General features: G+C 34.9%; 1 protein-coding gene across 1 annotated transcript; it reads right to left on the bottom strand.

The window, feature by feature from the left end:
- Positions 1-8,653: 8,653 nt before the first annotated feature.
- Positions 8,654-19,845, bottom strand: LOC306865493 (uncharacterized protein). Its single transcript, XM_079410119.1, has 5 exons — positions 19,647-19,845; positions 17,751-18,047; positions 17,515-17,629; positions 10,270-10,442; positions 8,654-9,698 (listed from the first exon to the last, which is right to left on the bottom strand). Exons 1-5 carry the CDS (start codon positions 19,704-19,706, stop codon positions 8,799-8,801), a joined length of 1,545 nt encoding a protein of 514 aa, XP_079266245.1. The 5' UTR covers positions 19,707-19,845; the 3' UTR covers positions 8,654-8,798.
- Between the last annotated feature and the right edge of the window lie 2,502 nt (positions 19,846-22,347).

Below are 22,347 nucleotides of genomic sequence, written 5' to 3'. Positions count from 1 at the left end.
CTGCGCCCCGCTCCACAAGTCACTGTCAGGAACGATTCAACGGCTCATCAGTTACGGGCCTGCCACTGTCATGTGGCCCTCGATGAAGTCGTCAGTTTGGTTCACTGTCAGCTCTATCCTGGCCTGGCCACATGTGATAAAGCCTCCGCGGATCCTGGTCCTCACAAGTTGACACAGAGCAGAGTTGACATGCCGTTCAGTGGCATCTCTGCAAAGCACATTAAACAATTCACACTCCTCACCACCCATTCTCTAGATGTGCATGTCAGATCACGACCAATCAAAGTCTTAACTGCCTGTCTTCACATGCAAAGAATGGAATGCTAACTCTGTATACATCAAATCATTCTGGAATTCTTTGAAGATTTAATGTACATGAAAGAAAATGTAATTTGCATCAGACCTCTTATTAAATATTGCGTACATCAAAGGGTCAAGTTGTTTTAAAATTGAACAGACATCAAAGGATCCTATAGAATTCGTAATCAATTACATCAATTGTTTTTAAATGCTGCACATGTCAAAGGATCATATGAAATTCTTTCTCAATTCAACATGCATCTAAGTAGCCTGTAGAATTATTTACAAAGTACATCAATGAATCCGGTACAATTTTTTTTTAAAATTCTGCATACATCAAAGGATGCTATGATATTCTTTCTCAATTCTACATGAATATAAGGAGCATATAGAATTCTTTATAGATTGTACATACATGAACAAGTTCTATTTTATTGCTTTTGAATTGTACATAAAGAGTTTTATAGATTTTTTATAAATTACATCAATGCATTCTATACAATTGTTTTTAAATGATGTATACATCTGAAGATTCTATGAAGTTGTTTCTCAGTTCTACATGCATCTAATCCTCCTATAGAATTCTTACATGAATGGATTTTATAGTATTGCTGTGAAATTCTACATGCATCGAAGTATCCTATGACATTTTTTATTAGAAATTCTACATACATTAAAGGATCATGGTTTTTTTTCTAAACTTTGTTGTACATCCAAGGATCCTGTCAAATTGTTTCTAAATACATAAAATAATCCAATTGCTTTTTAATTGTACATTCATCAAATGATCCTACAGAATTATTTTTAAATTCTACATCGGCTACATCAATGGTTTCTATATTATTGTTATTAAATTCGACTTACACTAAATGATCCAGTTGCTTTTAATTGTACGTACATCAAAGGATCCTATAGAATTGTTTCAAAATCCAACATGTCAAAGAAACCTATAGTTGCTTATAAATTATGCATACATCGAAGGATCCTATGTAATTGTTTCTAAATTCTACATACATCAAAGAACTTATTTGCTTTTCAATTGTACATAAATCAAAGGATCCCATAGAATTTGTTATAAAATTGACATACATCAAAATATCATTTTGACCTCTTTTGAAATTAGACATTAACAGATCTTATATAATTCTCTCTAAATTGCACATATTCCAAATGTTCCTATGCACATAACTCTTTTCAAAACATACAAGTAATTATTTTTCTAAATTGGGCATCAATCAAAAGATTCTATGCTCTTACTTTTGCGTTCCGCATATATCAAAGGATCCTTTGTAAATGTATCTACATATTTCCTTTACCTTTACTGGAATTTCACTCTACCTTCTCTGACATATATTATGCCAACATATGCTACAGAGCAGCAAGTATGGGCGAAGGGTCTTTTCTGTTTCACGAGCCACCTGCTAAACTCAGCATCCAATGTCCCTTATGACCTCCCTTTAAATCACGTGGCTGCAGTTTTGTGTCCTCTCCCACTTACTGAAGGTTAAATTGTCAACATTCCCCTGGAGGTGTAAAGTTGAGAGAGTTATTTTAGACAGAGGGTAGAAGACAAGAAACATCAAGTTCAAACGACAGATTTTGTGAAGCTCTTCTATAGACAGATATCACGCAGATAGGGTTACCTCCATTCGATTCACTTAACACTGCTCTGAGACAAACCCTCGGGTTGACGTCACATACATTTGAAACGATCATTATTATGTGTGAACTTGTTGGCAAAATCAAATGAAACAAATTAGACTTATCTTAGAGATGCATAAAACATGAATTTATTCACCAGACCACATCATTCATTTCAAATTCCAGGTGTTGATTCAACACAGTCATTGGCATCTTATGTCTATCCTACAGTGCAAATCAATGTGTGTCAGAGGGGAATATGTTATTTGGTTTATCTTCGATTTTCACACCTCTAAATGTATTTCACACCTCTATTTGTAAACTAGCTCTAAGGAAATTGAAGTCAGATTCTATCTAAGCAGCATAGAGGAATTTATGTATGTGAAGCTTGGCCTAGATTCAGTAGTTTAAATATTGTTTGTAATAGTTTGATATTGAAATCGTGTTTGTTGAAGATGATCGACTCTCTGGAGAGGAATCACAGTAAATGATTTGCACAGCTAACAGAGTGAATGTGCCCACAACATTAGTGCTGAACACAGTTGCACAGTGCAATTTTCCATCTTGCAGCTTGGTTTAGACCGCCAAATTATCAAGGATGCTGCAAATTACAACAACCTGGTGTGCTTTACAGCAACACTAAAAGGATAGTTCATATAAAACACTGAAAGTTCTGTCATCATATACTCACCCTCATGTTGTTCCAAATCTGTATGACTGACTTTCATCTGCAAAACACAAAAGATATTTTGAAGAATGTGGATAATTATTCTTCAAAAGGAAAATTATCTCTCAAAATAATAAAGAAGATTATACAGGTTTGGATTGACATGAGGGTGAGTAAAACATGACAGAATTTTCATTTTTGGGATAACTTTACCTCCAGGCAAATGGCGCTATGGTTTTTTTAATGGGTGCGTTCTATAATAAACCTAATTTGCACAGAAAGAAGTCATGTTTGTATGGTAAATAATACCAGTGGCTTAATTTACAATTATATTTATCAAATACTTTCACCAGAGAAGCACATTCAACCGCGGAAAGACATCAATACACACCATTTTTCAAGTTCAAGACCATCAACGTTAAAAGGTTAGCTCACCCAAAAATGAAAATTATGTCATTATTTACTCACCTTCATGTCGTTCCAAACCTGTATGAACTTCGTTCATCTTCGGAACGCAAATTAAAATAATTTTGATGAAATCCTAGAGCTTTCTGACCCTGCATACACAGCAACACAACTGACACGTTCAAGGCCCAGAAAGGTAGATAGGACATTGTTAAAATAGTCCATGTGAAATCAGTGGTTCAACCGTAATTTTATGAAGCAACGAGAATACTTGTTGTGCCCAAAGAAAACAAAAATAACAAATTTATTCAACAATTTCTTCTCTTCCGTGTCAGTTTCCACCTCGCATTCACGAGAGTATGCAGGAGCTGGTGTTAATAATCACTCAGACATACAGTACACCACAATATGGAATAGTCAGTTCCAGAAAGGTAAATAATATTGGGTGCAAATTTGAGTGCTAAATAACACAAAGATAGCTATTAACTATTTAGTGAACTCACTCTTCTGTGGGTGGACAGGATTTCTGGATTACTGATTAACCAAATGATTTTGACAATATGCTTCAATGCAATTCTGAGATTAAGTCATGATTATTTAACTTGTAGTTCATTTGCATATCTAAGTAATCCCACTACAGTTCGTTTTTACAGAGTAAATACATTGTGTGTGCATACATTTATGTACTTGACTGTCCTCTGGTATGTTTCCAACGAAGCGGTATAAAACATCCATCATCTCCTCTCCCCCTGGTGTAAAGGAGTAGGACGAGGGTGAACACATAGGCTGATCAGATTACCAACCACCCACAGACTACAGCAATGTAAGAACAATACCCAGACGCCTTAGCACTTACCCACCCAAAACTTGAGCGAGGAAAGGGGGGGTTATACATGCTTTTAGCAAGTGCTGTGAAAGCCTGTGTGGAGTCTCAGTGTGACGTTCACATCCAGGGAAAGCAAGAGAAAAGGCTCATTAAACTTCTAGCTGGTTTTATCAGCTAGATCCCTCTGAAGCTGTCAGATGACAGAGGTGGAGGAGCTCCGATAGATCTGACTTCTAATTACGGCCACATCCAAGCAGGAACTGAGACTTTTTTGGGAGACTTTAAAGGGATATTTCACCCAATCATGAAAATTCTGTCTATTTATTTGCCTTCATGTCATTCCAAGCCTGAATTTTCTTTCTTTTCTGGAACATAAAAGGAGAATTTTTGAAGAATATCCCTGGCCATTCTTTTCCATTTAATGAAAATGAACATGGCTGTCAAGCTCCGATCTATCTGTCTGTCAGTCCCTCCGTCCACCTATCTATCTATCTATCTATCCATCCATCTATCCATCTGTCCATCTGTCCATCTGTCCGTATTGTTTTGTCTGTCTGCCTGTCTTATCTTTCTCTCTCTGTCATTATACCTGTCCATCCGTCCATCCATCATAAACATGGTTCATATGACTCATGCGTTATATTCCATCTTTTGAAGTCATACAGTAGTTTTGTGTAACAGACTGAAATTTAAGTTGATATTCTTATCCTTAATGAGAAAAGTGTCATATGATTCATGCACTAATCATTCTTTTGAGTCAAATCTCCAGTTCTAGGATGATTTGTTGAAAATATTCTGTTGAGGATTTGTTGAGGATATTCTGGTGTTCTACAAAGGAAAGAGGTTCATGTGGGTTAAAAATTATGTGGGGGTGCGTAAGTGACAGAAATGTAATTTTTTTGGGTGAACTGTTCTTTTAAAGTGGAGTTGAATGTTTAGTGTGAGAGCACATGGTGAATTGTACTGACAGACCCTGAGGTACGTGGGACATGCCACATTTGTCCCTAGATGGGGAGAGAGAGCAAAAAGTACAAAGCACATGCTCCAGAAAATGCCAAGTTAAAAAAAGACATTGGATTCCTGGTTTGGAGCTCATTATCGGGTAATCTTATAATTACAACGTATTTCATCACCTTGTGTTGAAAGAAGGGTTTTTAAGATGTGTATTCATATTCATTGGTGTTATTATGACAAAACCACACTGAATACAGTTAAACGGCTTTTAAAAGGTGAATTTATGGTACTATAATCAATCCAAACTTGGGGGGGAAATGTTTTTGAAAGAAGTCTCACCAAAGCTGCATTTATTTGATTTAAATACAGTAAAAACAGTAATACTAATACTAATACAGTAAACTATTGAAATAGTTTTTTAAATATATTCCTAATTTATTCCTGTGCTGAATAGCTGAATTTTCAGCATCATTACTCCAGTTTTCAGTGTCACATGATCCTTCAGAAATCATTCTAATATGTTTCTTGCTACTCAAGAAACATTTCTTAGTATTATCACTGTTGAAAACAGTTGTGCCGCTTACTGTTTTTGTGTTACAATTTTTTTTCAGGATGTTTTGATGAATAGAAAGTTTAAAGAACAGCATTTGTGCATTTATTTAAAAAACATCTTTTGCCATATTTTATTGTTTGATGTCACTCTTCTGAATGAGAGTTTACAGCAGGTCAGATGAGTGGTTGAAGTGTTTCTCAGCAGGAGATATTTGATGGCCTGATGGCTCAAGCTCAGAGGTCAATTGCTGAAGCAAACAGTGTCACTGAACATCCTCTGGCCCGTGAACAGGCTCCGCCTTGAAGATCGTGCGTTGCATTTTTCTTTAGGCTGTTCTTCCACAGTCTGCTCTCATTTGCACTTGCAGTGTTGCCATTCATCTTATTGAGGCGCTGGAATTCACTAAACAATTCAAGCATGAATCATGCAATAATTTACAGGCAGATTTAAATATGTTACAAGCATTTTGGCTTTTCATTTGTGAGGATTTCACAGATGCAGACAACCATGTGGTATTTTCTCTGCAGTTATGCAACTGTATTTTCACCTGACCCAACCCTCTCAAGAGAAAATAGAATATCAAACTTCAAGAAGACGAGTTTTCATTGCAGCGTCTCCGAATGCAGGATCACATCAGAGTAACGGATCTCATTGGTTTCTCTGGAGACTCATATCAAATTGATCATTTCATATTTTACATCTGCAAAACAGTGTTCTGTATTCAGCAGGACTCTCACATACATCACATTCAGTTATTATGTGTTGGGAGAGAGAGACACTGCCCCCTAGTGTAAGATCATCAAAGTGGACCTTAAAAGGTGGGGTAAAAATTGCACTTCATAATCATTTCAACCTAAAAATTGTGCAAAAGTGTTGCAGTTTGCTTTATATTTAATGTGCAAATAATCTTTGCTTAGTGGTGCAAGTTTCTTTATTGGTCTCCTCAATGCATTTTCAGACACACACACACACATCTCTATCACACACGTCTATCTGTCTGTCTGTCTGTCTTTATTTAGTTGAATTGATAAATTTACATTTTATTTTAATATATATAAATTATATTGTATTGTATTATATGATATGTCTCTCTTTGTTTATTAAGTTTAATTGATAAATATAGAAATATAAATATTTTAGGAAGATATATTATATCTATCTATCTGTCTGTCTGCCTTTGTTTTTTAAGTTTAACTGATAACTAGAGAAATATAAATGTTATTTTAGGAAGTTATATATTATATTATAACAATGAATATATTTCTATTTTTAATTTGAATTCTAATTAACCATTTTAATTATATATGTATGTGTAAATAAATATATCTAATTAATCATATCATTTTTATATAGATTTTTTTTCAAATGATTATGTAAGTGACATCGGTATCAGTAGGAAAAAAAATCAGATTTTGGTTTTTCATATAAAGTGTTTATTTCTGATATGTTTTATCAGTCTGAGGCGGGGTTGTTCAATAGTTTGCCAGGTCTTCTTAGGTAAATGGAAAACCTACTTAAAGAGGTTGTTCCACATTATTAAGCAAGTCCCAGTTTCTGTCAAACAAATTAATTGTATCAAAAGGGGGACTATAAAAAAGTGACTGTGGAGCAGCAATCAAGTATTTGAAGCTGCCATCCCTAACCAAAGATCACAGAGAGAAACCTTCACAGTGGGTGTAGAATAATACATGAAGGATCATTTTTAATTAAATAGTTTAATTCACTGACAAATGCATATAAATACATATCAATGACCCCTATCTGAGAAGGTGATTGTTTCTGAATGACTTTAACTCATTTCAATTACAGTCAATTAGTTAGTAATAGATGATTACTACTTTTTACAATTCATTTTATTAGCCATACGTTGATTAAATGAACACACATACACACTTTTTCAATAGAGTTTAAAATAAATTCAATTAAGGCTCTCCAAACTGCACACTACTGGTGCGTTACAGCAGGCGTCTATCTTAGCAGAGAGAGTGACAGACAGCACTAGATGAATGGGGTGCTGTGACATCTTCATTCTCACGCAGGTCGGGATCCCAATCAGCTTCAAGCCGCAGGTCCCTTCGCACAGTTAATTAAATCAGTCTGCGAGAGAAAGAGCCCCTCCAGTCCAAACCGTATACCACCAACTGTAATAATTACTGTTCCATTACAGGCAAGCAGATTTCATGAACATTTCTCCAGCTAGCAATCAAAGATTTCCTGGAAGAGGCGCTGGAGTGGAAAACATGATACATGAAATGGCAGGAGAGGTTTAGTTGTTTTCATCAAGGAAAGAGCATGGCGAATTCACTAAAGCAGGGGTTTTCATCCGTTCTAGACCCAGGGAACCCCATCCAAACTCATAGCCAACCAAAGGACACAGCGTATTAAAAAGATACATTTTCTTATTAAAACTTTATAATACTTTTTCCTAAAGGATGCTAACTTTGCTACATTGTACAATACCTAAAAATAAAAACTAGGTAAAATTAATTGCAATTAATCACATCCAAAATAAAAGTTTTTGTTTATATAGTATGTGGGTATACTGTTTATATTTATGATGTATATATAAATACACACACATACAGCATATATTTAGAAAAAAATTACATGTATTTACATGCATATATTTTATATTATATATAAATATATTTAATATATAAATGTAACATTTTTCTTAAATATATACATGCATGTGTGTATTTATATACACATAATATAGGTGTGTACTGTGTTTTAAAAATGTTTTATTTATTATGTATATATAAATACACACACATACAGCATATTTTGAAAATATTTACATGTATATATTTATATAAATATTTAATGTACAAATATAACATATTCTTCTTAAATATATACGTGCATGTGTGTGCATTTATATATACATAATATACACAGTACACACATATTATGTAAACAAATCCAAAACTTTTATTTTGGATGCGATTAATCGTTAGACAGCACTAATTGTATTATATTATATTCACACATATTACTATATTATATTGTACTGTATTGTAAAATATAAATAATATAAAATGTATACTGTAAATTTATTTAAAAATATATATTTTGTAATTATATTTATTATAAAAACCAATTTGTATATACTCTACACACGTTATATTGTACTGTAATGATTACATTTATATTGTAAAATTGTTATTTAGATATATATTATATTTCTATTTTATAATCTATTTTTGTAATTATAGTTACATTTTGTAATACAGCACAATACAATTTAAATTCATATTCCAATTTGGATATTTCTGTATTATTATTTCTATAATTTAATGCAGGGCAATACAGTACAATTTAAATCAATATATGTGTGTCTGACCAACTGTTTATTTTAATATGACATTAGCGTATAAATGTTGCTTTCAACAGACACAATTATTAATAATTTCCCCCCTATTTTATGATTGTGGAATGAGCATGCTATATTACATGCGCCTTCCCTTCAACCTGAAGTTGTCATAAGTTGAGAACAGCTCATCTGAACTTTGAACAGGGTTGGAGAGGGCAGCCATGGCCTGCGAAGTGCCCATGTCAGGGCTGTAGAAGAAGTCATGCTCAGCTAGGTGGTCTGCCCCATCATGAGCTCTTTCATTAGCACTGATGACCTCCTCCGTTTCAGCGTGCATACCGCTGACAACCCACTCAGCTCTGGCTTGGAAGTCCTGTGGATCTACATAAATTGCTTCTTCACTGATGTCCTGTAATGTGTCATTAATTGCTAACTGCTGGATGGAGTCACCCAACAAGTCAGTCGAACCTTCTGCGGCATCGGTCTCTTCATGCGCACCCTTTTCCTGGGGGATTGCGAAATCAGATGGCTGCGAAATGTCAGCATCGGTCTTGAAAGGGTCTCGGAAAGATGCAGACTGCTTGAGAGCTTTTCTCAGGTTTTGCCAGTGCATTTGAGGGTCTGTAGGGGAAGTGGCTTTTTGCTGAGTTTTTGACACTCTGGCGTAGACGGGTTCCTGATTCTCGAGGTCGGTGTCGATGCTCGTCACTTGACTTTCACTTTGTGGCTCAATTTCATTGAAAGAAAAGCTCCTCCAAGAGGGGTTGAGCATTTTTGATGCTTTTTGCATTTTCCCCTCAGGTAAAAAGTCAGATGCTTGACTATCTATGGTGTAGTTGTACGTTTCATCCGTGGCTTCTTGAGCTAGACTTTGTTCTACATGGTCAGGGCTGATTGGCTTTGCTGTGGAAGGTCTGGGTAGATTCTGGATGAATGTGCTGACAATGTTGAACAGTCTTTCACACTGATGGGTTGCAAACTCGAAATTCCCCTCACCGGACTCGCATCTGCGACCAGCCTCAAAGGAAAAAGACAACTGAGGGAAAGAAAAGAGAAGGGAAAGTTATGAAATCTATTTTCATAGCATAGATGTTTGTCCACAATCACTGGAGCGATAATAAAGACAGGCTGTGTATTTCCCATGAGAAAAGCCATGCAAATGAATCTCAATGTGTTTAAATGAGGAAACTTCACACCTGCACACATGACAACACTATAACGAGTGGAGAAAAAGTACATGAATATTTAACCTGCATCAAAGGATCAATGTCATGATAAAGAAAAGGAAATATATATATATATATATATATAATGTATGTATGTATATGTGGGGGGGTGTATTTACAGTCTTAAAATATCAGTTAATTTTTGGCCTTACATACACATACACACATATACACATAAGATGCTCACCAAGGCTTAATTTATATTATAAAAACAGTAACATTATGATGAAGATGAACAGAAATTTCAAAAGAACAGCTATTTTTGAAATAGATATCTTATTGTTTGCATGTTTTTAACTTTTGATCAATTTAATGCACCCTTGGATATTTATTAATGCATTTTGAATAAATAGATTGGACAAAAAAAAAGGCCTAGCTTACCGTGTCTTGTCCAAACTTCCTGATGTAACAGTACGGCCATTTGAATAACACTTTCTTAGTTTTAACATCCTTCAGGAATAAGCAGTCCGGCAGGGGAGTGAGGATATATTCCCCGTACAGACTGCACCGTTCAGCAACCTCTGTGCCCACTGCTATGACCAGAAAATCTCGAACTGTAAGACAAAAGAAACTTGCATTAGCACAAAATTAAATGAGAAAAAAAAGTTAATATCTTGCCTTGTACAACGTAAACAGCCCCTAAAACACTTCAATCTTGTATTCATGTGAAAAATTTTTTATGCCAAACACTTTTGGTTTCTGCATGTCATGTGACTAATTGTGACAGAAAACAGAATGAAAGTAAAATGTGGGTTGAATAGCAAATTAGTCATATGTCCAACTTGTACTACTTTTAAGGTGTTAATTTTATGGTACTTGGGGGAGGGGGGGGGGATTGATGGTTGCACTGTAAATCAGCATCTAATTTAATTGCATGAAAAAGAGCATTGTGAACATTCTGCTAAACATCTCCAAGCAAGTCATACGAGTTTGAAACATCATATAGGGTGAGCAAATTACTATTTGCCTCAACTCCTACAACGATTTCAGTTTCAGCTTTCTGTAAAAGTACATGGACAATATAGCTGAATCACTTTTCCTTTTTTTTTTTAAATCACTGAAACTTAGACCGAAGACAGCAGGGAACACAACCTATTGCTTTTCCTCTAGAGATAGCTTTGAAATTCAAAATTGGATGTCCACAGGAGCAGGAAGAAGCCAGAGAAGGCAGCCCTGTCTAAGTTCAGCCTTTGTTCCTTCGGTTGATGTTCACAGCTGTCATTTTCTGAGCCTCTTCCTCCTCGCTCTACATCTTCCAGAATGAAACAAGCTATCAGATAGTTGGCTTGTTGCCCTGTGAGGCCTCACCCGTGACCGTGAATGTCAAATTTAGTTGTTTTTCCTGTTCGCTCTCACTTGCAGCTCTGCTTGGGGAGAGCGTTACACGCAGATGTGTGCAGTCCATGCTATCTGGAGATACAGATGGCACACGTGTGAAGCACGATTCTGTTAACCTGGATGACTCACTGGACGCATGCTGCAGTTAGTGTTTTAGCTGATTTACTGATGTTTTACTGATTTAGCTGGATATTTCATTTGATATTTTAACACCTCTCTGTTTAGATAAAAGGTGAGTATTTACACTTTATTTTCTACAAGCTTGAATTGAGTAATATAGAATTTACTGGGGGTTTTTTGTCTGCGCCAATAGCAACCAAGAGCACAGTGTGCCCTGGGCATCCTGAGTTCGAGTCCCGGCTTGCGGACCTTTCTCAATCCCGTCCCCCTCTCTCTCTCTCTCTCTCCCACTTCACTTCCTGTTAATTTACTGTCTTTAAAAAACTCTTTGCTTGTTTTTTGTATTATTATTGCTTGAACTAACATTTACATGTAGAAATTACATTTGTTTTTCTGCATTTACTTCACCACAGAAACATTTTTATCGTGTCATTTTATCAGTTCATTTACAGTAAAATGATAAACAATACCATTGTTTTCAGCACCTTCAACACAATTTCATGAGAAAATTCTATACTGTTTTATGTGGAAAAACCTAGCAGTATTTTTTTTTTTTTTTTACAAACTTTCCAGGAGGACTTGAACACACCAAAACTAAATCCATCCATTGGCTCAGTTTGAAAACCCAGTGAGCTGCTTACATGGACAATGTTTTAAGACCTCATAGCTGCATTCTTGGCAAAGTTTCCAGAAGAAAAGATACTTCATTTTGGACAAATTTAGGGTGACCACACGTCCTTTTTAAAAAAAGTCAATCCAACACTCTAAAAAAAACATGGTGCTATATAGCACTAAAAGTGGTTCTTGGCTCGTAATTATAGGGGAACCACTTTTGGTGCTATATAGCACCATATCTTTAAAGGTGTTATACAGCACCTTTGTCAAATGGTGCTGAACAGCAACAACAGTGGTTCTTTGGCTCGTAAAGAACCTTTAAAGGGGCTTAACACTGCCTTAATCACCCCAAAGAACCACTGAAGAACCATACAGAAGCTTAACGTTCTGTATATGGTAGCGGTGCTATATAGCCCCTCAGTCATGCCAAAGAACCACTGAAGCACCAAGATTTGGTGCTATACATCACCAAAAGTAGTTACCCTATTTTTACGAGCCAAAGAACCACTTTTAGTGCTATATAGCATCATTTTTTTAGAGTGAATAATGCCTTTTTTCACTGACAAAACTGATCCAAAATGGCACCTAAACATACTAATAAAATATAGTCCAATTGAAAATATTTTGCTCAATATTTGTCATTAGCTTAGCAACATGCTAACACTAAACAGTTAATCATGAGCCAAGTCTCTCATAGAATGAGAATCAATCACTTATGAAGTTCCATCGCATTTAGTGTGTAAGCAGGGAACTAGGTTCAGCAACAGCTGTTGTCTCATTCTTCGCTACCGTCATTCACTTAAACGGCCTTGATTTTAATACATCCGCTGTCAAGAAGTTTTGTTTAGATGTCCAAGTTGTCATTTTGGGAACAATTCATGCAAAATTCTGTTGTTATCATGTTTTCCTCATGTTTTTGATTCGTGCTTTGGTGCAAAGAAGGACTTGGCAATTACTTTATGTGTTCATTAACGGTAAATTGACTCCCGGTGCCCATCTTGATTTCAAGGGTGTCTGATGAGATCTGGCGAGTGTTAATCAGCCTCTGATTGTCAGGTCACTGATTAAAAAGAGTCTTAACGACCCTGGTTCATCAGTGTATTGCGCAGATCACAAGAGACGATACATGAATTAGCCATTCATTTTGTGCATCAGCGTAATTGCGCATATGTATACATTTATTTTTGCATTTCATAAGTGTCATCTGTTTGCTAATTTCAACTAATGCATGATCAAAACTATTTGTGCCACTAATTGGTTGTCTGTTGGTGTTCTAGGCTTTAAACCCACAGCCATATCAAAGGTACAGTCAAACCACAGCAGCACTGCCGGTATTATTAGAGAGCTCCGCAAGGCCAGTGTTAAGTTCACCTCAGCACCTGCATAAATAAGATTCAGGTACTGCACAGCGGATTCAGAAGATGAGTCGGGAGCTTCTTGGGAAGGAAAGGCATGATAAATGCAATCCCAACTGTGAGATTCTGATATTGTCTTGACTCTCAAACTATAGATCAGAGAAGAAAAAAAAAATACCACTTCCTTCCTATCCGGCCCATGGGTGTTCACACTGAGCATCTATCGGCTAAAAATAACAGGAACTACAATACTTGAGTTGCTGACCCAAAATCTATCTTTAAAAACTCTGTCTTTCTGTTGCCAGTTTTGCTACCATACTATTACTATTGCAGTACGGTAAGGTGCACAGCATGTACATTTGCTGTATGCATGGAGCTCTCAAATAAAATACTACATTTGCCTAAAATGTGTGGACAGAGTGCATGACATCCCAAAAAAAATGTATCCCAAAATGCAAGACACATTGCATTTTCAAGGTGACACAAAGTGGAAGCTATGAAATGTTTATCTTTTATTTCTTTTGAGAGTCATTGTTTAAAATATCAATAAAATAATATTTTTGCATTTATAATTTGTTATTTATTCTATCATTTATATTATCGTTCTTATTGATTTTATATAAAGATGTCTGCATTTATTTGATTAAGCATCATTGAATTTTCAGCATCATTACTCCAGTCTTCAGTGTCACATGATCCTTCAGAAATCATGCTAATGAGCTGATTCAATGGTTAATAAATAGTACTTATTATTATTGTAATGTTAATTTCTTTCTTTCTTACCCCAGATCTTTGAATGCCATATAACAGTTTCCACACAAATATTAAGCAGCACAACTGTTTTCAAGATTGATAATAAGAAATATTTCTTGAAATCAGCATATTAGAATGATTTAAGGATCATGTGACACTGATGCTGAAAATTGTCAAAGGAATAAATTGTCATTTAAAATATATTAAAATAGAAAGCGGTTATTTAAATCGTAATAATATTTCACAATATTACTGTTCTTACTGTATTTTTGATCAAATAAATGCAGCTTTAGTGAGCATAAGAGACGTTCAAAAACACAAAAAACTTTGTAATCTGAATCATTCAGTCTTCAAAACCAGTCACACAAACACTTGGAAACGTTCAAAGATCCTGTTTAAAATGTAAACATGAAGACAGATGGAGAAAATGCCTCATCCGCCTGTTTGCCTCTCTGCTTCCCAGAATTTCACTCCCTCATGGAGACGATTTGAACGGTTAGTTTCCACCTGCTCCCAGTTTTTGTCTTTGATGTCGAGCTTCTATACAAAACATCATACACCACCCACAACCTAGCGACTTGAAACATTCTTGCTCATCCAATCAAATCTATCAGGGGGTGGTTGCAATCCAATTATCCCTAAACTGCTGCAAGCCTGACGTCTAGCATCTTTAAACTTACCAGCACTTGGACTAGCACTTGAAGAGACTGGCAGCTGGACTGTGAAGTATTTCAGGTCAGCTTGACAACTAGATTGAGATCTTTTCCATACAAAAGATCTCTTAATTTGTACGTTTTATATGAATAATAGCCATTTTGTGAAATGTACATTGGAGAAAATGAAATATAAGGGACATTAAGAGACAGTTAAGAGAAGGGTGATGAACATAATCACTTCATGTTCTGCCAAGTCTAGCAATTTTCTTATAATTAAAAGCTATTTGCTCAGTCCTTAACCAAGGACACAGGAAATTGAGATTATGTTCAGAATAGCACACTACTATTATCATTTCTGCCATATACAGTATGTAAAGTATGTTCTGTATGAAAGGAATATGATAAATGTCTGTGGATACTGTATTCCACAATGCAATGCATCTTATTTTAGTGTAATTACATTATTTGAAGCAATTATTTGAACTATTTTTTAGCGATAATTAGGTGAATTTTCCCTTCCAACATATCTTTCTTGACTCAATATTTTGCATTGTTTTTACACAAATTAGAATAAAAGTAATACAACTTTTTTGTATAACTTGTTCTGCAGTTTTCTGTTCAAAGTTCAAAATTCATGCACCCATCATAATATATGCATTACCGTTCAAAGCTTTGAGGTCAGTAAGATTTTAATTTTAGAATTTTTCAAATTGATCAAAAGTGACAGAAAATGCATTTTATAATGTAAAGCAAAGCAGCATATTAGAAATAAACAATTATTTCAAAATGTAATAATATTCAACAATATTACTGTTTTTATTTTTGTTTTTTATTAAATAAATCCAGCTTTGGTGAACATAAGACTTCTTTCTTTCTTAAAACATTAAGAAATCTTACCAAACACAAAATGTAAACTATGAATTTATATATTTTTGTTATATATTTTAAAAAAAATTTGGTTCTTGTTTGTCAATGGGGAAGTCAATATCTAAGTAACTGTTGTCATGGCATGGAGTACAGCAAAATAAGGATGTGATCCGTCACCCCTCCTCAGACGAGAATAGAAACATCTTGAAGTTCATGAAGTACTGATTTAGAGTCAGACAAGTTTCATCCTCCTCGCTTCCTCGCTCTCTCTCTTTCTCTCACTCGCTCTCATCTACTTTGTGTCATTTTGTCTGTCTGCATGTGCTGCTCTAAAAACTTGCGCAACGGAACCCAGACGAAGCCCTTCTGACAGTCTAAGAGCTGTCACCCCAAAGTGATAAAACGGAAATTAGAGCTATTTTTTGGTCGGCTGCTCCTCTGGCCCAAAATGAAGTCAGAGATGATGTCAGACAGTCACATTCAATTCTGAAATTTTGAAAAACATCATTTAAAGCTGAACAAAAAATTTCATCCATTTTCTGATTAAAATGTGAGTGGTGGTTGCCTGTGCAAAAGCAACAACCACATTGTGGGTGGTTTCTAGGTCATTGCTAAGTATTTTTTAAGTTGTTATTGGTGTTTTGGTAGCTGGTTGTTTGTTCATTCATTTGAAAATGCTACTAATGACAATCTGATTCCTCAGGTCCCTCATTCAAGACACTACGTTGCGCACTTAGTAGTAGTGGTAGTGATGCTTGCCTTAGTGAGCGCCACAAAAAAAGTGCTCTGTTGTCAGTGATACATAAGGACCAATAGAAATCTTGAACTAGATGAAAAGGAAGAAGCAGAAAGTCAATAAGAAGTGGCCTCGGGTGAATTTGAGGACAGCTTGCATCCCTGTGCTTCATTTCATTTGTCGTCTCTCCTGAATGAGCTCTCTCTATACATACACCTGAAAACAGTGTCCCCTCTTTCCTGTCCTTTAATGGAATCAAGGTTGGCCACCTGTGGCCCAAATGGGCAATTTGACTCAAGCCTGAGGTTTAACTTGAAAAAGAGGCTGTTCGTCCTTGCAATAGGACAAACTAAAATAGCATCTCTCTCCTCTCTGTCCCTCCAATATCACTATTATTACCTGTTAGGGTGCGATGCATTAAAGCATTACCTGATTTAAAAAAATATTAGAATGAAAAGGTAATCGTTACGATAATATATATATATATATAAAATGTGCTATATTATTATTGTTATTTATCTATATAGATAGATAGATAGATAGATAGATAGATAAACAGACATATAATGTGTGTGTGTGATATAGATATATTAATACATATACTGATAACAATTTCCTAATTCTCTGTAAATACATTAAATACAAAACGCATTATATGACATGCAATATATATATATATATATATATATATATATATATATATATATACACACACACATACACATATATATATATATATATATATATATATATATATATATATATATATAACACATACATGCATACATACATACGTGCGGACATAAAATATGAAAAATAATAACACGTGGTCACCATGTATTACAGTTTTAATTTGATTTAAATAAATAAACAGTACAAAAATTATATTAAAATGGATATATGTGTACTGAAGTTTAAATATATATATATATATATATATATATATATATATAGACTATAGACTACCATTTATGTATTATTATCATTCTTATTGCATGAGAAAATTATACTGATTTAATGAAGAAAGAGCAAGTTTAGGCTTGGGTTTGCAGTATTTCAGGGTCACAGCAATGCATGTGCAACCCAATTCACAATGGTAAAGGTAGCCTATTAATTGTAAGGAACGTGATTTTCTAATAATTTATAAGTTATATTTAGGTTGTCAGCGTGACATTACGTGCCTTACCGTTCTCTGCTGTGTCATAAAGTGAGTTTTCCTGCATTTCTCTGGCGTGGGGACTGCTCTCAGGTTCAGAATAAATGCTGCTCTCTCTCTGTAACCTTTGTTCAGCGTTGGTGTCCTGAAAAGCATTAAATGGTTTTAAAGTGTGACATCTGTACCTGGACGTGTCAGTTATGTATTATGAGCAATTAGCAAAACGCTCATCATCATTATGCGCTGTGATAGGATGTGATACCTACAGGGAACGCCTGCTCGCACAGACTCTTGATCCAGCCCTTCACCTCTGAATGCTGGGCAGCGAACACGTAAAGTTTGTCTGAGGTCTCCAGATAAAAGGCTGCGCTGTCTTTGGGGCAGTCAGCTATCTCTCTTTCTGATATTTGTATGCACTCTCGCAGTCGGATCACCTGTTTGTAGTCGGGCTTGCGTTTGCTGGAGCCCTGTTTGATGGAGGAGTGTTTGTGCTCGTACAGCTCCAGCCGTGACACGCTGCGTCTGCTCTCCGCCACCAGCACGCACCACACCTTCCTCCATCTCTGAAGAGCACACACGTACATAACATAGCCTACTTCAATACATATACTTTAAAGTCAGTTTTTGCATTACATAACAAATATAAAACCAAGCAGAATTTTTATTTAAAAAAAATTAAAAGCACAAAGACACTTTTAAAGGAACACCACACTTTTTTTCTTCTTTTTTGGAAATAGGCTCATTTTATAACTCCAGTTAAACAGTTGAGTTTGACCGTTTTTGAATCCATTCAGCCGATCTCCGGGTCTGGAGGTAGCACTTTTAGTTTAGTTTAGCATAGATCATTGAATCAAAAATGACCCAAGAATTTCGATAATTTTCCTATGTAAAACTTGACTCTTCTGTAGTTACATCGTGTACTAAGACCGATGGAAAATGAAAAGTTGCGATTTTCTAGGCCAATATGGCTAGGAACTATAATCTGATCCCATATTCCTTTAAGCAAACATTTAATCAAAAACGAAGATTTAAAATGGTCAAACAACAGACAACAAGTATTTGGATGTACTTCTGGTTACCAACAGTTAGTAATGTATTCATACAGTGCTGGGTAGATTACTTTCAAATTGTAATCTGTTACTGATACTGATTACAAATTACACGATGAAAATGTAATCTTAATTACTCATTTTCTAATTTTAGGTAATGTATTCTAACTATTTTTTTATTAATTGTAGATAACTTTTTTACCTAACTTGTTATATATAGATAGATAGATAGATAGATAGATAGATAGATAGATAGATAGATAGATAGATAGATAGATAGATAGATAGATAGATAGATTAATTCTAAGTAATTTTAGAGGCTGCATAATTGTATATGTAATATTAATATAATATTGATGTAATAATGTATAATAATAACAATACTGTATAAAATATAAATGTACTAAAATCAGTGATATAATGTACAATGTAAATCACACTCATATTTTTACTATATTAAGGAAAGGAAAGGAAAAGAAAAGAAAGGATGTGATGTGTGGCCAAGTATGGTGACCTATATCAAAGACTATAGAATACCTTCTTAAAGAGACTTTGCCTATACTCAGAATTTGTGCACATACACAGCAGTGAGTAGTGAACAAACACACACACACACCCACACACACAAGCACTGTGAACACACACCCGGAGCAGAATTGTAATAATAATAATTTGTTAGCATCTTTTCATCATCTTTTAACATTTTATAATGATATAATGTAACATTAATATTAATAGATAATAATACAATATAAAATAACATTTCTATTTGTCAATATTGAAAAGAGTTGTGCTGCTTCATTGTTTTGTGTAAATAACAGTACATAGTTTTCAGCATTCTTTTATATATGTATATATCACGTATGTGTGTGTATATATATATGTGTGTGTGTGTGTGTGTGTGTGTGTGTGTGTGTGTGTTATTTGCGTTATGTGCGTTTATACTCAAGGCCAGTACAGCGGCCGCATTTCTCATCTTTGCCGTTGTCAGTCCGCTGATGTATGCTGAATCCACATCCATGCAAGAGTGTGAAAATGCATTCAATTCATTAGTTTAACTCGTGAAAATAATCACACTACTCATAAAGCTCTGAGAAGGACATTGAGTCTCACCTTGCCGAAGCGTTGCTGGTGAAAATAAAGCATCCCTTTTCTCCTGATGTCCTCCTCCATGGTTCTTCAGCTGGCCTTTGTCTTGCTTCTCTCTCCCCAACTCTCTCTCTATAGGTTCCCTTGATTCCTGTTTGCTTTTAAACTGTTTAAATGACTATAAGAGGCATTGCTGTCAATGGCAGACTGACCTTAGGTACATTGTCAGTCTTACTTCCTGTCAAAGATGAAGTCTAAATCAGTTACTTGGAGAAGTCAGATGAGTGGGCGTGTGTCTGTATTGCTGTGGTTGGGTTGGTTTCCTACTCATATGATTCTTCCTGTTTAGGGCTAAAGACTATACATCTTCTGCGAAAGTGTGAATGCATTTAACATCCTATTGTTAACATCCTTGTTAGAATCAATCAGGGCCATGGGAAATTTTCACCTTTCCTCACATCTTACAACTCTCCTAACAGCAAATGCTATGCAAAGTTGTGCATAAATTCAAATGTCAGTCCAAATCATATTAATATAATCTGCAAAATGTTAGCATTTTAGTATAGTAGGCCTATATAAAACTGGTCACATCAAACTGTGCATTATATACTTTGTCACTTCAAGTCATGTGAAAATAGCACTCAGGAAACAGATCAGTAGATCTTAAATACAGTAAGGTTTCATGTCATAGGTCTGATGGATCTAGAGTGCCCCTTTGTGACCAATACTGGCTATTACAGCACATTCACAAACATCAACAGGTCCACATGTGCACACATTTTTGAAGATCATATATCCCTTAGATATATATCCATATCAAACCCCTTTAGACTTTCAATACAAGCACATAAAAATGTCAATTTTTAGCCTCAGAACTAAATTAATATAGTGTGGTTTGAAAATGGTCAAAAGGTTATAGCTTGAACACTTTTCAAATGATATCTTTGGTCATGTGACATCCTGCTGTCATCCGGCCAATCAGCAGAAGCTTTAGATTGTGGAACTTACTTTCAGAAGGTTAGATGATGAAATACTTTTGGGAAATGTCCTGTGGTGTGACATGCTAAAGTCAATGATTATTTTAAACCTGTGTTATATGTATGTTCTATTATATTTTTTCTTCATATTTTGAATTAGTTTGTATTTTTATGTGTTAATAAAAATATATTTTTTATGTGTATTTTTTATACATTTTGTGTATTTTTATTTCATTTTCATTTTAGTTTGTAATGCATTTGTTATTTTATGAGTGTTTTTTTATATATTTCTGTATTGCTTTAGCTCATTTTTTATTTCAGTTTTAGTTTTAAGAATTTTAGTATTTCATTTTGTCATGCAAGAACATGGAGAATAAAACTGGAATAAACTACTTAACCTAAAATTTTGATGTTAATTACAAAAACAAAAACAAAAAAAAGATGGAGATGGAGATGGAGATGTCAATTACTCAGTTGCAAAACTGTTCTGTTCAAAGCAATTCTAAGTCACAGTGTGATAAATCCAGTACAATAACAGAGAATAAGCTCTGGATGGAAAAGCATCTAATCCTGTCGCTGTCTCCGCGCTCTTTTCACTTCAGTGAATACTTTGAATGAGATGTAAACTGGCACAGCTTAATCTGAGTGAAACTGTCAGGCGTAATAAACTGTGAATATCTTGTGGTTTGGTAGAGAGCCTGAAAGCTGTCAGTTTAACCATCTTTAAACCTCTGTATAAGTCATCTGGTGGTCTATTGTTAAGATTAACCCTTTGGTGCTGTTTTGGTAAGTGTTACTGAAGAAATTTATGGGGGGGGGGTTGTTTCTTTTTTTCAGAATGGTACGAAACTTGGTCAATGTTTTAGCATTTGCTATGTGAACACACACACACACATTTCTGATTTGAAAGGTTAAATGGTGCTGAAGAACATAGTCACATTTGTACAGTTCATGTTCAAGAACAAAACACATTGGTAAGGAATGGGAAGCAATTTCATCTAGTGGAAACATTTGGTACAGCACCCAAACTAAATCTTACCGAAAGCTCTTTTTTCTTATTTAAAGAAACCAAATTTAAGTCTGTGCTCCGAATTTAAGATTTATGTTTAATTTGGCAATTTCATTTATGCTCAAAAAGTGGTTAATGGTAAAAATAATAATAATAATACAAAATATCAAAAGTAAAAAACATTATAAAACTCAAGTATAATACATTCATTTCACTGAAATAAAAAAATGCCAGTGCGGGCAACACCAGAGGGTTAATGAAAATCTCCTTCCAACCTCACATCATCATCAATAATTAACTTCTTATTGGGAACAACAAGCCATACAACTTTATTAAGAAGCTAGCAAACATCAAAAACTACTTAGCAATGTTCCTAACAAAATCACTCGTATTTATCACAATAGGGTTTTTATTTAAGTTAAGCCTAATGAATTAAACTCAATCCAAAAATAACTGTACATTCTTATTTAAGGTGTTTATGTAGGCCTAAGTAGGCTACGTTAAAAACGACAACATATAAATAGGCCTAGTCATTATTAAAAATGTACTGAAATTGACATCTTTGCTTGTTGCTTCACAAACCATGGTAAAAAGTCAGAGGAAAGGGAATACGAGTACAGAAAATGTATTATTGTTGTTGTTGTTAATATGATTAACTTAAATCAGTCAGCTGCATAACAGCTAGTCATGTGATGTCAATATGGCAGCATCCCTGAGGGGCAACCCACTCCATGTACAT

Source organism: Barbus barbus, assembly GCF_936440315.1.
Source record: "Barbus barbus genome assembly, chromosome: 47".
In the NCBI taxonomy this organism is placed as follows: Eukaryota; Metazoa; Chordata; class Actinopteri; order Cypriniformes; family Cyprinidae; genus Barbus; species Barbus barbus.
This window is presented reverse-complemented; position numbering and strand designations above follow the sequence as displayed.